Source organism: Tyto alba, unplaced genomic scaffold (assembly GCF_018691265.1).
Source record: "Tyto alba isolate M040663 unplaced genomic scaffold, T.alba_DEE_v4.0 Super-Scaffold_2, whole genome shotgun sequence".
NCBI classification, from domain to species: Eukaryota; Metazoa; Chordata; class Aves; order Strigiformes; family Tytonidae; genus Tyto; species Tyto alba.
Genome location: NW_024881282.1, coordinates 48,556,422 through 48,574,034, shown reverse-complemented (window position 1 = coordinate 48,574,034; position 17,613 = coordinate 48,556,422). Strand labels below are relative to the sequence as shown.

Genomic DNA, 17,613 nt, shown 5'->3' with positions numbered 1-17,613 from the left:
TTTTTTTCTTGTTTGAACTGCTAATAGCAATTTGTAATTCAAATGAAAAAAAGTGAGACTAGTGTGGAGGGCCAAAGATTTTCATCACATACACAGGAGAAAGGGACTAAATTGATTCTGCTTTGGCCTTCTGTGGCATAAAGTTCTCCAAAGCGTTGAATGTCAGATTTTTAACCCAGCTCTAAACACTGATGGACATACTCTGCTAATGTATAGACTCAGAACAACTGTTTATTCCTGGTGAAATTCACCTGAGCACGTGATCAGAAGTAAACATGCAAAACATCCATTTAAACTTGTACTCTGTAAGCCAACAACGATTAACAGCCATTTAAAATACACTACACATTTGACCAAAACCACCAGACGAATCAAAAGCCAAGAGACTAGGTTAGGATGAATTACTGACAGTTTCATGATATAAGAACAAGATAACACAATTTAATTGTGCAGAATTTGCCAGTAAATGATAACAAACTTCATTTTCCTATATGGAAGTCAAAACTGAACTTTCTGAAATATTTCTTACATTAGTATTTTGAAAAATCACATTCAACACAATTAAGCACACTACATTATCTCACTGAGATTTTACTTTACTTTAAATATATATTTAAACCACTGCAATTATATGTTCCATGTTCCCTACCTTTATTGAAGTTTCACTAAATATGATGCAGGTGCTGCATCCATTCCTCCTGAAATAGCTGATGTGCAGACGCCTCCTACTGTCAAACCTGAAATACTACAATCTGAAAAAACCACAACGATCCTCAAAAGTCTCTACATTTAAGATACATTTATTCCTTATTGAATTTTTCCTTTTCCACATTCAAGGTTTACACTGACAACAGAGATGTTTGGATGCTAAATACACTGGTCTTCTATATCATAAGCTCCCTAACTTAGACTCAGGTAGCTGAAATTTTGTACATGTAACCTTAATTAAAGAGCAATTATGGTAAGACTAATTAGCGTTCTTTTAAAACCCTGAGGCAAGTTAAACATTGTTTTGGGAAGCCACCACGAAAGACTAAAAAGCCCATAATTTTACTAGTGTCCCTAAAAAGCCCATAATTTTACTAGTGTCCTCCTGGGTAATGAACCTGCAGACAGCAGCTTGACACCAACTATCAACTATTAGTTTCAAGTGGATGCTAAAGCTATCCCGAGTGACAACCCTGAAGCACCATAATTTCTTCCATTACTCAGAAGTGGCTAGAACAGAGAAAGGGCTAAACAGGGAAACAAAGGAAATAGGAGCTGATCATTGCTAGACAGATAGAAAACAAAGGGGAGAAAGTATTCAAGGGTTGAGAAATACATGACAAATAGGTGTTGCAATATGCAATCAGACAGTAAGTCGTTACTTCTTAAAGTATTTTCTTGACCTTTACAGTCTCCCAGTAATTTCACTGGAACTTGCTGCTGACCAAACACTGAAGCACTGATCTGGGGGGCAGAGCCTTCCTTTTATGAGCTCCATCTCACAAATAGCTGTATATACCCCACAGTAAACCAGGCATAAATAAATGAAAAGTTTACGGTAACTATCAGCCACACTGCCCCAGGCCTTTGCCTTCCCTATAACCCATGGCAGTACCAAACAAAGAAACTGTGTGCAATTCACAGACCAGTGGCATTGCAGCTGCTCCAGCCTGGCTTTTCCAAAGTCCCTTGCACTTCAGAGACAGCTGTCTTCCAAAAATATTAAAAAGCACTTAAGCACACATCGTAGAGCAAAGCCAGCCTACAAGAGGGTTTAAGTGTCTCTCAGATTTACCACCAGAGTAAAACACGCTGTGTGTTCAGAACATACTGACTGCTGTTTATCAACTGCAGGGTAAGCATAAGTTTGGGCAGATACTCACAAAACTTGAGCATACAGAAGCAAAGCTCAACAGCTAAGCTCAGGAGCTAGGTCCCCTCTGGAGCTGCAGAGACAACTTTTCTTGTCAACTCAGCACACTTCAGTTCAATACCTGTGAAAACAAGAGCGCTTCCTGCCATAACCCCACACTCGTGCACCCACCCCTGGTATACACCAAGCAGACCCAAATGTGGACTTGATTATCTTTTGCTTGGTGTGCTCTATCTTGTCTGCTTTACTTGCTCTAATTTTCCTACAAAAGCTGAGCCACAGGCCACGTGTGGAAGACTAGCAGGTCCAAGCAGAGGTCTAACTCGATGACTTAAAGAGCGATGAGACAAGCCCTGTACAACATGCCATCTGGACAAACTTCCAACTCCTCTTGATAGTTTACAGAAGACTTATTATTTCCAGTAGATGGATTTATGTTCACCTGAGGTAATTCTCAGCAATTAAAAGTCATTACTTTAACACCCTCTTGAAAATTTGCAGGGAACCAGTGCATCTCAAACAGAACCAAGCAGTTAAGAAATGAAACCCAGTGTGGTAGCAATGACCTCTCTGACCCATACAATAAAGCCTTGGACTGGAGGAGACTACATCTACAGAATGAAGGAGGAAGCACTGCAGAGCCGAGTCCACCTATTCCAACAGCAGTGTGGCTCTACCAGACACCTTTGTAAATAGGAAAAATCTGACAGACATACACAAACAGATGATTAGTTTAAGTTTCCTATTGACTTCTGAATCCGGTCTACAACAATGCACCTTAAAACACAGGGAAAGTTTAAGTACCAGTTTGAAGACAAAGATGAGAACACTCAATACCTGCAGTTTTCTATATTCTGTTGTGTTTTCATTTAGCAAATAAAAATATGTCAAAGTTAGAATAACTGCTACATACTTGGAAACATCGGTTTCAATTCAACTAAGAATCTGGGCTTATGAAGCTAGTTGGCTGTAGAAGACATAGGTAAGAAGTGTTGCTATGCCTAGTATTTAAATAACCCAAGGTAACATTTCTAACTGCACCTGACATCACCCTTCTCCAGAAAGTAAAACCTAAGAATGTTAAAGTTAAATCTGGTCTACTACTTTATTTTAGGATGCTGTACTTTTTTTTATTATTTTTTATTTATTTACCATTAGCAGTAATAGCAGACAGGAAAACTCTAGTGCTAATGTACTCTAATCTGCATTTGCTGAAGGTGTAGAATTACCAAGAAGCATCCCTCTCCACCAAGAATAAGCTCTTAGTGCCCTTCCCTCTCATCCAGTCTCAGTTAATTTCCCTACCTCTTTCCTCACCAAACCCCCGTTTTTTCCCTAAAATAATTCTCCCTTCAATACAGCAACCAAAACTGGATACAGTACATCTTTTACACAGATCTCAAATTTTGGTGCAGTACTGCAACAACTGACCAAGAAATCCTATTTTAGTGAGACATCTTCCTAAACTGAACTTGTTAACAAGGTAACTTATCTTCCTCAAATACTAAATGAACGGTTTTCTCTACAGCTGGTATAAACCCATGAGAAGTGAAAAGAATGAAGCACAATACTCCAATCAGTGTTGAAAGTTTAATGTTCCTGCTACATACTGCCTTTCAGAATCGCTAAACATGAGTGCTGTTGATCACAAAACTACGTTAAGCACCAAAACAGTTTTTATTTAACAGATGCCGTAAGAGCTGGCACCTCAATTTGTACGATTATATCCTTCCTTTTGCTACAGTCTGGAGAGCACGAGAGCTGCTGATTTAGAACTTGCAAGTCAATCTAGAGAAGCTTACCAAAATCTGTTGACAGAGATGGATTCCTGGCTCTGGATCTTGCAGGCTGCAGGTAAGCTTTGACATCTACCAACTCCTCTTTTCAAATATCATATCCCATTGTACGATATTAAGATATTAACAAGAAAGCAGTCAAAAAACACAAGCCCAATTTCTTAAGAACAGCGACTTTTGAAATTCATTGGGCAACTTTTAATGGTGCTTTCTCTTTTTAAGACACAGTTGCCAGATGCTGTTAGTAAAAACAGGCTAGATCTAAGTAAGGACTTCAGATACTTTTCATGTCCAAAAGCATGAATCCCAAAGCCCCATATTAATGGCTGCTCAAGCTCATAGCATACCATCAGTTTGGTCTCCACATGCCCTGAAGTTCAAGTTTAAACTTAATTCTGGGAGACATTCAGAGAAGAGACCAAATGATACCCAAACACCCGGCAGGATCAATGCCTTAAAGGATAAGCATATTCTGTCAGGATTGGTGTCATCACAAGAACACAACCACATCCACTTTAACACACAGCTAGCAGAGAATGTGATGTTAACTTTTCATTACCGTATTTGTCTATGCTGTGATCTATGGGTTACCTAAAAAACACTTAATTCAGTAGAGTAGAGCTTCAAACAGTACTGGTTTATATACAGTTATCGATAACAAGAGCTCCTTCTCCCAGATCCATGAATATCTGGATAGGGATTCTGAAATGAAGTAGTGTGGTATTTAAGCCTTCAAGGAATAAAAAAATAAATTTAAATTGATTTTTTTTTTTTGTCAGAGTACACTAGACCTTCGGGAGCTGAGGATTCAGAAGGGCACTTGGGATAATCTTCATTCTGCATTACTTACCTCCCCTCCCAGCAAGAGGCATCCTAGAGAAACTCCTCCACCAGCCCTATCCTCATGTGGCTTTGCCTCCTGCTTGCCCTGCTCTTTTCAAACCTTTATGGCTAAGTCAGTATATCAGTAGCAAGACAAAAAAGTAGCTACTGTAGAAACAGAACAATGGCTAGGCTGGAAATTTCTTTCCAACCCTATGAGGGCCTTCCTGTCCCTCAAAGTCATCTGGGTACTTGCTTAGAAGATCAGAACTCCTAGCTATGTGAAGGACAAAACTGCACAGAGTACAGTAGCATCTTACTGACTGGGAAAACTCAAATGGAAAAACATCACTTCATAGTCTCTTCAAGCTGAGTGCATGCAAATCCACATCACAAGAGCACCTTCACGGCTAGGCTAGAGGCAAGGTTAGTATAATAAAGATCTTCTTGTCCATATGTGTCAACTGACAACGAACATCCAGTACAGAAAAAGTATGAACCAGACATTCAAACACAAGCGTAGTGAAGAGAACATTAGGTGAGGAGAGTGGAATTCCTTGGGGTTTGTTTCCTCCTCTGTAGATGCTTGATACAGTGAGTGCAATCTAGAATACAGCTAAGCATTCTAGAACTCCCTTAGGCTGCAGGGCAGATTTTGCTCAGGACAACCCAGCTCTGTCTATACAGACTGAAAATCCAAGGCACCTTTCTTGGCCCTGGATTTCATACTAATAACCAGTGCCTTAAGCATGGCAATACCGAAGTCCTTTATCAGATCTAGCCCTACTTCTAAAAACTTGTCTTCTCAAAATGGCAGTTGAACAATCACTGAAGCACCTAGCTCAGATTCACAAGTATCACACTGCAAATGAGAAGTATGTATCAAACTTTCCAATTACTGTGTTTGTTTCTAAAATGCTATGTAATTTACTTTTCAGTAACTCTCAACTTTTGTTGCTAGTAAAAAGTGAACTGCAGCATGAAAGATGTGCCTTACCAGTTTATACATGCAGATACACACATCATAATGAAACAAGACTAGCTTCTGAAAATACTAGGTTTTATTCACACCCCAGTGGTAAACAATAACCTTAATATGATGACTAGGTTTCTTTTGTAGATCACTATGTCACATAAAATACAAAACCCATAGCATAAACAAGCTGACAGTTATGAATGTTTAATGTGGTCTCGTTGGAAATTAAACAAGTTATACTAGTCTTCTCAAGTAGTCAAACTCAAAATGCATCATCATCTCCTAGTTAGTACAAGTCACTGCCATTTCTATAACAAAGTAATGAAGGCACAGCTAGTGCAAGCAGACTTAAACCCGTTCAGACTACTGGGCTGAAAAATACTTTGGTTGGTTCTTCAGGAGAGAGTTTTCTCTAAACAAATATTGGTCTCGGTTAAGAGTTCTGATAATCTTCACAGCTGCAGTCTAATAGCTACATGACAAAGACTTCACAAGAACCAAACTATATAGCAATGAATTAACATTCATGCTTTAGGGGATTTACTGCATTCTACATATTGGCAGAAAATTATACTGTTAAAATGCTAGGTAGATTGAACCTACATTTTAAACTGGTTCTTATGTGTTTGATTTCTTTTTTTTTAACAAATTGGTTACTTAATTCTACCAAGATACAAAACATAAGGCTGTAAGTAACTAATAGTTGTGTTTAGGCTATTACAGTGCAGGTAATCCTCAAGGCCACATACACACTGCTTCACTGCTGCTTGCATTCTGCTGGGTTTTGATCCTTCTGTCAAGAAAAAAGGAAATATCAGTTTACAGATATCAGTGTTTTAAAATAATTATTAATATTGCTAAGCATACTTTCTCAAGTTCCAGTATTCAAGTTCTTCTTTCATGTTTTCCCTTAAACTAATTGCCTAGTATTAGTAATACTGCTGGGTTTGGATGTGGCAACATCCATGGTGCATTGATTTTGGCTTTGTTAATGCATAGGTATGATCCAGAACAAATATCAGTTCAGAACTAAGTGTGGTGGGATACTCTGGAAAACACCAACTGGAAAAAGGAGGGGGAGAACTATGCATAACAACAAACAACCTGGTTAAAAAGAAGTATCCAGGCTTCCTACACAGTTTGAGGCAAAAGAAAACCCGTGGTCAGTAACAAGGGCATGGCCTTACTCCAGAAGCCACTGTAGAGGAACGCAATGAAACATCAAATCATGGTATGTTCTTAACACTCTGAAAACATCTTTTGCAACAAATTCCAGTTGTTAAATTCTAACATGGAAAATTTCTTCTGTCATATTGAAACAGACAACCAACAATATCTCACAGTAATATGGGAATTTAAGGAAAAGGTTTTTAGGGGCAGAGTTCAGCTGCAAGTTATACTCCACTGCCCTGGACTGGGATAGCCATTCTAGGACCCCAGTGCTTTAATAAATTCAGCTGGCTTTCAGCCTGTGATCAGCTTACAACTATTTATTCTTATGTCAGTACACTATAGTACCACTACTGTCTCTAGCCCTTTGGCAGCTCTCTCTCAAACTGAGCATACAGTCTCACCCTTTCTCAGTTCTGTTTAGCCTAGAAAAGCGATCTGAAATGGTGAAAATAAGAAGCCCATTTTGCAGCTGTTTCGTTCTGATTCCCAAACTTTCTTGAATAGGAAGCAATTTGAATACACTATCGTAGATGAAACATCACCAACAGGCTGTACATTTTGATTTACCGTTCTATACCCTACATCTTTCTAGGTACAATGCTAAAATTATATTATTTCAATGGTACTTTGATTGTAACTCAAACTGTTCCTACTGAAAAATATGGTGCCTCCTCATTTGAAATTGCAAGCACATTTCTCAGCAGACAACATTTTCAGTTTGCACAGACTTCATTTTCATTACTGCAACTTTCACCTACCACCATCAGATGCCTTCAGGTGGCCAAAATGTGCCTTTCCCTTAGCTAGGAAAAAGCTATGAATTAGAGTGGCTCACAATCACTCTTCCAGCAAACCAAGCCAGACTAGTGATTTGCCCTGCCCATGGAATAAGCAAGCTGCCAGTTGGTGGTTCTTGGTGGTTCACATTTTAGTACTTGACTTTAGATGCATTCCTGAACCTTGATTTCTGCTACCTCAAGAGATAAAAGACTCGCTATTATCCACCCTGAAAAAGCCTCAGTTTTGTACTCTGCTGGAAAAAATCTGTGCCAGAGTCAGCTTGTGACAAGTTCCCAAAAACTGAACCTAGATTACACAATTCTCTGAATGCCCTTACAACCATTATAGAACATTTTCATCATTAGCAGCAACTTGCTGAGACTATAGAAAACCAAGCCTAATTTCAGTGCTGAAAGCCAGAAGTTACTTTTACAAAATGATTCTTGGAGAAAGAACTTTTTAAAAGTTGCTCTACCAATATTAGTCTGTCAGAACTTGGACTGAAACAGCCTCAGCCAAAACACACAACACAGGAACTATTGATTAAATACCTAAATGAAAAATCAAAATTTAACCTACATAAAATTTTAATTGAGTGTATGCATATGCAAACTTCAAACATTCCTTTTAATTCCTTACTTTTGAGTCATAATCAGGATCATTTTCTTCATCTGCTTCTTCTTCCCCCTCCTGAAAGAAAATACTTGTTTGTATTTCTCTAGCTTATCCACATTCAGCTTCCTGAGCCATTTTCAAGAAATTAAGATTATATTCTTAAATACATTAATTGCCACTATAAGTTATACATATTGTATTCATTTGCCCTCTACAAAGCTCATCACCTTCTGACATCAGTTGCCACTTCATTGGTAAGATACTTTAGGGTTGTCTTGTTGGTTGGTTTCTTTCATTGCTTTTTTAAAAAATATTCACCCTAGATCCACAGAACGATGTGCTGTATCTTACATTCATAATTAATACCTGAATTTAGTGTCTAGAGTATTCGAAAACCAAAGGAACTCTCATTCCAGAAGAACTACAAATGGGAAACTATTTCAGACAAGGCCATATGTCAACTTACCTCATCATCTGCCTCTTCACCTTCTTCATCATACTAGGAGAGAAAATAAATGGTTTTTGAAGAGTCAAACATAGCCATTTACGGCTCAGGTACAGATAACTCAAGTAGATCCCAGAGACCACACTGTACAGTGCTCTAAGAGAAGCTCCTATATCTAACAGATCTAAAAATGCTTTATGCATCAGCATTAGTAGCGTTCAGTCTCTTAAGCTATGTTCTGGTGGAGAAAACTGCCTACCTTAAGTCACTCACATGACACCGGCACAGTTCATTAGACTGTGACCACACTTCTGGCCAGCAGGGTGTCTCAAAGCCTAAGGCAATCTCTGGTTAGTCACTTCCCTCTCCCACCTCCCCCAGCCAAGGCTTTGGACTAAGGGCTACCATTGTGCATTCTAAAAATTATTTTTAAGGCAGGACTTATCCAAGCTATCTGAACTGTCAAACTGTCCTTGTTTGTGCAGAGGCAAGGGAAAAAGCCTTTTGGACTTAAAGTTCTGGGGTTTTGTGGTTTGTTTTTCAAACATAGCTCCTATAAAGCACTTAATTCAAGCTTTTGAAAAGCTTGCTTTGAATATTTTGGCATGCTTTGAATATGCTTATCTATCATTTTCTAATAAGAGTGCCCTCCTGAAAGGATCAAACTTGAATCTGAAGGAACTTGGTAGCCCAGTATCACTGTAAACACAAAGAACAGGCTAAGCAGCTACACAAACAGACTAATTTGTCCTCTGGCAGCTCATCACAGTTCTACCAAAGCAGTGAGTATGCCACCTTAGGAATGCCTTATACACAAAATTCTACTTGGACATCCTCTAAAAGTTCAGCTTCTACCACTATTTTTGCCACAAAACTCTGAAGTCACCACCTGAAAGATGGATTACTTTTGTGCTGCTCTACTGAACACTTCAGGAAGCTCAGCTGAACCTAACGTTGGTATCCGTAGAATGCGATGTATCAATGTTGTAAGTCAGAAATTACCCAGAGTCTTTAAGCAACATTATTTCAATGTTTTTAGTGTTTTGAAAGAACAATATACTTACATCATCATCATCATCTTCAATGGCTTCTCCTGTGAAGTACAATACTGATCGGGGCACTATACGTTCACGCAAGAAATGACCTATTTCAAAATCTGCAGCAAGGATTGCCTCAGCATCATCATCCTGCATAAAACAGCATTATTTCCTAAGCCATAAACCAATAACTACATTTGACACAAAACCACAAGTTGCACAGACTTTGATGTACCCAAATTTATACAGATCACATGTGCTGACTTTTCTGGTACTCCTAATAAAGAAAATTCAAATACAGACTATTCATCACAAGTATTCTCAGTTAAATACAGAAACAGTTAAAGCTGAAGCTGTTTAACAAATTCCCAAATAATTTCAACAAACACTTTGTATATAAAGGTATGAATTCTTCTACTGGTGTTTCTGCTCCACCTCTGTATTTTAAATAAGCCAACTTACCAAGTCTCCACTTTCAGGAACTGTAACAAAAAAAAATTAGAGAAGAAACAAGTGAGAGAGGTACATACTGCATTTAAAGTCAATGCAGATAAAACTAATGTTCAGTTTACCTTCAGGAGGACTAAAGAAGTTGAAGAAAGAGTCATTAGAAACAGTTTTTGTCACTGTTCTAACTGTTCCACGACCCTTATGCTTCTGCTTCTTCTTAATGGTTTTCAAAGTAACATTCTTTCCTTTTTTCCAGTCTATTTGGCAACTGAAGAGGAAAGAAAAAAAAAAAAGGCAAAACAAAAAAACAGCTGCAGCTTAATACCATTCCATTGTTACAGGTACCTACTGAGACTACCACAAGTACAAGGAATTCAGTGAATATAAAATATTAAGGTAGTATTTATCAAGTGCTATCTTTTCATTAATTTGTACACTGAGAACAAGAGTGACAGGTTCATTTTAAGATTTAAGTGTTTTCATCCAAAAGTTTCTCCTTCCCCATTCAATCTCTGAAATGCTGATTTTCAGTAGCTACCAAGTTCTACGTAGTTTCCTATCAAAAAATAGCATCACACCATTTTTAAAGCTACCTACCCATTATAAAGTAATGTCATATTTGGTCAGGCTCGGAATATGCCAAGGTTTACTACACTTATCACTGTAATCACCAAGTCCTTAAAATAATGCATCAAGCAGGTATGTAGTTTTTGGTTGGTTTTTAGTTGTTTATTTGTGGGATTTTTGCCTCCTTCTGTTTAGTTTCTTTTGGGGTTTTTTTTGTTTCTTTGGTTTTTGTTGGTTCTATCCTGCTTACAGAGCAAAATCATGCCCACAGGCTTGTCTCGCACTCACAAAGAATTCTGGGGACATGTAAATGAAGTTACATCAATAAGACTATCCACATTTGCAGAAGTTTCCAATTAGATTCCTTTAAAGACTGAAAGGAAGGGGTTGAGTTGTTTTGGAATAAGAAGATGCTGTCTTAGTTAAAAGACAAAACAAGGACTAGGAATAAATTATTTTCACAGAAGCAGAGTGTCATTTTACAGTGACCTCTACTGATATTTTTGAAAAACAGTCCAAACTGAGGAAGACAAAACAGTTTGATCAAAGCTATTCAAGGACTAAAGACTAAATCTTACAGGACATCTGCAGAAATATATTACATTAAATGACTGGGAAATAAAGTGGTAAATAAAAGTCAGTATCAGTAACTGCAGATTAATATATGGGTATAACCAACTCTGACTACACAGTAAAAGGCTCAAAATAAGTTATCACTCAGAACAGCAGTCAGAACATTAAAGAGACATTAAGATGAAAGCAACTGAACAGGCCATGATGCACAGAGCCCTGATGTACCCATGAGGCTAATTATTTACAACTCCAGTTTCTCTCATCCTTCTGTCCACAAGAAAAGGGACATGTACAGGATAAAGATTATTTACTGTGAGGAATAACAGCTGATTTAGAACAAAAGACATAATTGAGAAAGGAACGTGACATCTCCTTAAAATCATGAGGAACCTGGAGTTAATAGGAGATGCCTATTCTTGATTTTTCAAATAGATTAACTGAAAGTTACCCAGAGGCAAACATTCAACACTTACAGAACAAACTGGGCAACTGCAATATAGAAAGTAAAACTGAACTAGACTTCCCCGAGTTCTGCACGTCAGAAATACAAAAAAGATGGGGAACTACAGGCCAGTCAGTCTCACCTCTGTGCCCAGCAAGATCATGGGGCAGATACTCCTGGAAACTATGCTAGGGCACATGGAAAATAAGGGGGTGATGGATGACAGGCAACATGGCTTCACTGAGGGCAAATCGCACCTGACAAATTTGGTGACCTTCTACAATGGGGCTAGAGCATTAGTGGATAAGGGAAGAGCAACTGATGTCATCTACCTGGACTTGTGCAACGCATTTGATACTGTCTCATACAACATCCTTGTCTCTAAACTGGAGAGACATGGATTTGACAGATGGACCACTCAGTGGATAAGGAATTGGCTGGGTGGTCACACTCAAAGAGCTGTGGTCAACAACCTGATGTCCAAGTAGAGAACAGAGGTGAGTGGCGTTCCTCAGGGGAATCAACGCCTTTTAACATCCTTGTTGGCAATATAAACAATGGGACTGAGTGCACCCTCAGCAAGTTTGCCAATGACACCAAGCTGTGTGGTGTGGTTGACATGCTGGAGGGAAGGGATGCCATCCAGAGGGACCTCAACAGGCTTGAGAGGTGGGTCCATGTGAACCTCATGAAGTTCAAAGACCAAGCACAAGGTCCTGCACACGGGTCAGGCCAATCCCAAGCACAACTACAGGCTGGGCAATGAGTGGATTGACACCAGCCCTTCGGAGAACTTGGGGGTAGTACTGGATGGAAAACTGACCATGGGCCAGCAACGTGTGCTCGCAGCCCACAAAGCCAACCATGTCCTGGGCTGCATCAAGAGGAATGTGGCCAGCAGGTCACAGGAGGGGATTCTCCCCTTCTACTCTGCTCTCATAAGACCCCACCTGCATAAGAAGGACATGGATCTGCTTGAGCGGGTCCAGAGGAGGCCACAAAGATGATCGGGGGGGCTGGAGCACCTCCCTTATGAGGACAGGACGAGAGAGTTGGGGTTGTGCAGCCTGGAGAAGGCTCCAAGGAGACCTTATAGCAGCCTTCCAGTACTTAAAGGGGGGGCCTACAGGAAAGGTGGGGAGGGACTCTATCAGGAAGTGTAGGAATAGGATGAAGGGTAATGGCATTAAAGTGAGGGCAGATTTATATTAGATATAAGGAAGAAATTATTTCCTGTGGAGGCGGTGAGACACTGTCAGAGGTTTCCCAGAGCAGCTGTGGCTGCCCCCTCCCTGGGAGTGTCCAAGGCCCAGCTGGACGGGGCTGGGAGCAACCTGGGCTGGGGGAAGGGGTCCCTGCCCAGGGCAGGGGGTTGGGACTAGGTGGTCTTTAAGGTCCCTTCCAACCCAAACCATTCTATGGTTAAAAGAAGCAGTCAAACCAATTTTGAAAAAAGCTATCAAGGCCTACACAAAGATAACACCACCCACCTTCCAATTCAGCTTTAGTGATTGCAGAACATTTTTTCTAGATAAGTACTGGTTAGATTATTTACATGCATATATACACTTAAAATATATAATATAAAAGATATAGTTTTATATATACTATATTGAAGTTATTGAAAAAAATCAAGTCAAACCCAGCTGTTTACAAGTTATTAGGTAGCAATAACTTTTCCAGCACCTTCCAAAGTGGCTGTAAGTCTTCCTTAGCACTATCCAACTGTAGACACTGTTACCCAGCCTTGGAGTTATTTATTAGCACTTACCCTGTACAACCCATGATTTCCGGTCCATCAAAGGAGAAGGGATCAGAATCATCTGGCTCTGACCTCATTCTATACGTCTTTGTCAATACTTCATTTGTGAAGTAGTCATTTGGTTCAAAATGAAACTCTAATGTGAAACTCTTAAAGAATTGAAAAGCAACAACCTTAGCAATTTAGCAACACATACCCTTAACTTCTAAATATCTAAAATCCAAAACAAAAAATACACATGCAACAGAATATATCCATCCCCTCCAGTATTTAAATGGTGCACGTCACTTATACTAGAATTTTCTGCCCAGCTTGCACAATACATCTTCAAATGTTTTCAATACCATGTTCATCTTATGCTTATTAGTTAATATACTGCTTGCAGTAATGACGCAAGACTGCCCAGTGTACAGATTTCCTGCTGCTAATGTATAGAGAGAAATTATAAATTTAAAATACTAAAACTTATCAAGCGATCTGATTTCTGGCAAGGAAATTATATCCAGTTATAACAGTTATACAAAAAGTAGCTGAAGGTATCAACATTTAAAGTGAAACTTACATCATCAGATATTAAGGCCAAGTTATCAACTCAGAATTAGAAGGTTAAATTAAGTCAATTCATTCATATGGTACTACAAGACTAGTACTAGTCCTTGTACTGTTTTTCAGAAAACAAGAAGCAGCTGCAGATTTCACGATTGCCATAAGACAATCGGCTATCACAGACTATGCTACCAATATACAGATAAGTCTTAAGATGACACACAATTAATCTTGTTTAATAGGTTAAACTAACCATAGGCTGTCCAACTTCTGAGAATTTCACTTTTATATCTTTTAAGTGTTTCAGGATAGGTTCATCATGTTCCTGTACAGAAAACACAGTTTATTCAATTTTCATAACATTAAATTGTACACAAATTTAATACCAATACCCTGCAGAGATAAAAAGCCATATTTAGAATGATTTTTACATAGGATAAGAACTTTGTTACAGCACTGAAACATTTTCACAAATGTGACCAGCAGATGGCAACAATGGTTGTACAGAGTTTCCACTGCAGTACACAACCTAAATCTGTGCAAACACAAAGCACAGTTTTTAGCAATATCTGATATACATCTCACACATGCTCCTATAAGCACAGGAAGTGTATTATTTTACCTTATTAAGTTCAACAAATAACACAGTAAGAAGCTATTTCAGAGTGCTCTGTAGTATCAAAGTACTTGTTCCATTTTTGTTTTCTACCAGACACATCAAGTAATATACTGTTTCTACTCCTTTCTTAAAGATACTTGGATTAAATACTAACACAAATTTAAATAAGCCTGGACCACCACCTACCTGAACCATATCACTGAGCAAGTCCACGTTCTTGAATACCGTCAACCAAAATTCAGGAATTCCTTTGGGATCTTCTTTTTCTTCATCTTTTTTTTCCTCTTCAAGCTTGGCTTTCTCTTTCATTTCCTCCTTGATAGAATCAAAATGTTAGTTTTTCTTAATTTTAACAGTGCCCACAAGATTCATTAACAGTTATACGTTGATACCAGTACAGATTAAGTTTCATGTGCATGCTTTAAGCAATCACGAAGAATTGTTATCATTATTATAAGCAAGTAATCATTATGCACACAATTTTTTTTAAGTTTTAGTTACTATATTGAATTTTGTTTGATGCTAAAGCTTGAGATATTGATGAGAACTGATTAAGATACTCACTGAAATTTCTTCTTCAACATCTGCTTTCCATTCACATTCTTCCTCTGTAGGTTCATAAATTGCATTGATGATTTCACTTCGCTGGAAGATTAAACCAAGAATATTTTAATGTTTCCTAGTCATTGCAACCAGCAATTCCCTAGACAATAAATTCCTAATCCTAAAGTTACACAATTAGTAATACATTAACTATTTATCAAAACTTTTTCTTCTGGCCCTAGAAGACAACTCTATAGTTACGACGTTTTTAACACACTAAAATAAGCAAAGTTTCAGAAAGGTTATCATACCATCTGACATCTGCTCAATTAACAACATGAGGCCTGGCACACTGAAGTGATTTTGGTAACCCTGGAACAGACTCCAAGAACCTTTCTCCACCTTAATCTTAGTTGATATTCACATGGATGGTAAAATTGTATCAACTGACTTGAATGGACACATAGAAGACCAAAGTAATTCAGAAGCATAAACTTTCAGTTTATATTCCCTTGTGTTTTAGCTAAAGCTTTTAAGTAGAAATCAGGTTAGCATTAAAATACCTTGTCAAACAAAGGCTGATAGAGAGCAGCATACTTTCTTTCCAGCTCATGAACCTCCTCATAGAACTTTGCTTCTATCTGTGCACATTGAACTTGAAGGTTCTTGAGAGCATTCACACGTCTTTTAACAACTTTAGGCAAGCTGAAAAATTCAGTGACAGAACTGTTAACACAACATTCTAAGCACATACTGACCCCTCCTTAACCAATCCCCTTGCAAGTTAACCAGCTTGCATTAAAACAGGTTTTACACTCTATTTTAAGCTTTAGAAAGCTGTACAAATCAAAAGTATGACCCACAGCAACATGCAGATTGAAACTGTTAACACAGGCTCTTAAACTGAGGCTTAACCTCAGTTAGAATTGAGTATTCCAAAACCCCTGGGTCAATCATGAGACAAACTTGTGCAGTAAAACTTCATACTAAAGACAAGTTTAACGTTATCAGTGAGCGGCATAGTAAATTCATACGATTGAGCATAATTAAGAAAGGCATTATCACTAATTGGCTTGGGTTTACGAAAGGAAGTTCAAGACAATTGAGTTATTATTTGCTAAGGAAGTTAATCATCAAAATTCACATTTTTCTTCCACTGAGGAAAGCAGCTGGTACTACTGTCTTCTAACATATTAGCTGCCACTCCCAAAGTGAGCCAGAACTGTTTTGCCAAATGTCCCTCTATTATACATGTGTAAAAGGAAAGCAATTAATGCAGTCCTCATTACAAATACTTGTCAGCTACAACTCTTTAAGACTAGTTTCACTTTAGTAATCTACACTAACACAGCCTTACTGTTAAGACAGAAAGTTACCTGCATCAAGGCTACTGGTGAGATTCATGGGGTAAATTGCTGTCAGCCTCTACTGCCTGTGAGGTGGGCCAGACCCCAGCATATGGCTACTCAAGATTACTATGTTAACTGCCCCTATTTATTTTATTTAAGCAGTTGTGCCGCATTATTTAGAACACAGTAGTAAACAACTGCTTTTAATTGTAAGGACCAACTTCAGGTTGGAAATAAACAAGAATGTATTTGCTTAGTTAAACACTGAAGGTTGATGTTAATTACTAAAGCTACCTTATGTCTATTAGGTAGAACAAGCACATGTTCCAACATTGTTCACTTTAAAATGCAGAACCCTTCTCCCCAACAGCTTTATGCTCAACATGAATATACTATTTCTGATTACTAAGATAATATGCATATCACCATTAAATCAAGATTTCCTTAACCCTCCAATTGGGACAAAAGTACATCTGCTACACAAGCTAGCAAAACCACTTAAATTTAATCAGGTATGCTCATAAAGGGTTGATAGCATTCTTGTTACTCTGACATTTTTCCAGAAGTTAGCTGAGTTAATAATTTGCTGTAATTTTATCTTCAAGTACAGTATCAGAACTAACAGCAACTTAAATAACAAGTTCAGTTAGTTCAAGAAAAAAAGTGTTAAGGAGGGAAATTAATATGACCATACAGATAAGCCATACAACAATTGTCCACTTAATGCCACATGCATAGATCTAGACTAAGAGTACTGGTCCTAGCAACTGAATATAAACCACTATGAAATTTCTAAGAGGTAGTGCCATACATGCAGCATGTCCAACTCCAGTATGTTAAGAGTAAAGATTTTAACCCCTTTATTAGAGAATATAGAAACTTTGCATATTGCAAAGCTACATTTCATTACAGTTCACGCCAACTACTTCAAATTTCACAGTCTGTACATCTACTACCTTTATCAACCCCGTACTTTCAAAAAAAGAAAGGTAGTTCCATGAAAGAGACAGCTTTTACAAAGTGAATCCAAAATGGAGATCTGAACAGGACTGAACAAGTAGAACAATGGCAGGTAAAACCCGTTGCTCCGAATACAAGCCACTAGCAAATGTTATGATCACACAAGAATATAACCTCCTGTGAGCAGTTGAGGGAAATTCTATTCTATGAAAGTAAGTTCCATTACAATTATTGTGGCCAGGCACAGGTGAAGAGGTAAGTTACTGGGATAGCTGTCAAGCAATTAGCAGATTCTGA

General features: G+C 38.3%; 1 protein-coding gene across 5 annotated transcripts in view; it reads right to left on the bottom strand.

Moving 5' to 3' along the window:
• Window positions 1-5,522: 5,522 nt before the first annotated feature.
• NAP1L1 (nucleosome assembly protein 1 like 1) overlaps window positions 5,523-17,613 on the bottom strand; it is a 33,178-nt gene continuing 21,087 nt past the window's right edge. For 4 of the 5 annotated variants that reach the window (XM_032999738.2, XM_042792113.1, XM_042792112.1 and 1 more), the window contains exons 5-15: window positions 15,571-15,712; window positions 15,029-15,109; window positions 14,651-14,779; window positions 14,099-14,170; window positions 13,309-13,448; window positions 10,078-10,223; window positions 9,968-9,987; window positions 9,533-9,655; window positions 8,490-8,522; window positions 8,048-8,098; window positions 5,523-6,248 (exon numbers count right to left, since the gene is read on the bottom strand). In XM_032999738.2, the coding sequence (XP_032855629.1) occupies window positions 6,213-6,248; window positions 8,048-8,098; window positions 8,490-8,522; window positions 9,533-9,655; window positions 9,968-9,987; window positions 10,078-10,223; window positions 13,309-13,448; window positions 14,099-14,170; window positions 14,651-14,779; window positions 15,029-15,109; window positions 15,571-15,712 (973 nt within the window). In that variant the 3' untranslated portion in view covers window positions 5,523-6,212. The remainder of the gene's footprint in view (window positions 6,249-8,047; window positions 8,099-8,489; window positions 8,523-9,532; window positions 9,656-9,967; window positions 9,988-10,077; window positions 10,224-13,308; window positions 13,449-14,098; window positions 14,171-14,650; window positions 14,780-15,028; window positions 15,110-15,570; window positions 15,713-17,613) is intronic. The other variant, XM_042792111.1, reaches the window with a different exon arrangement.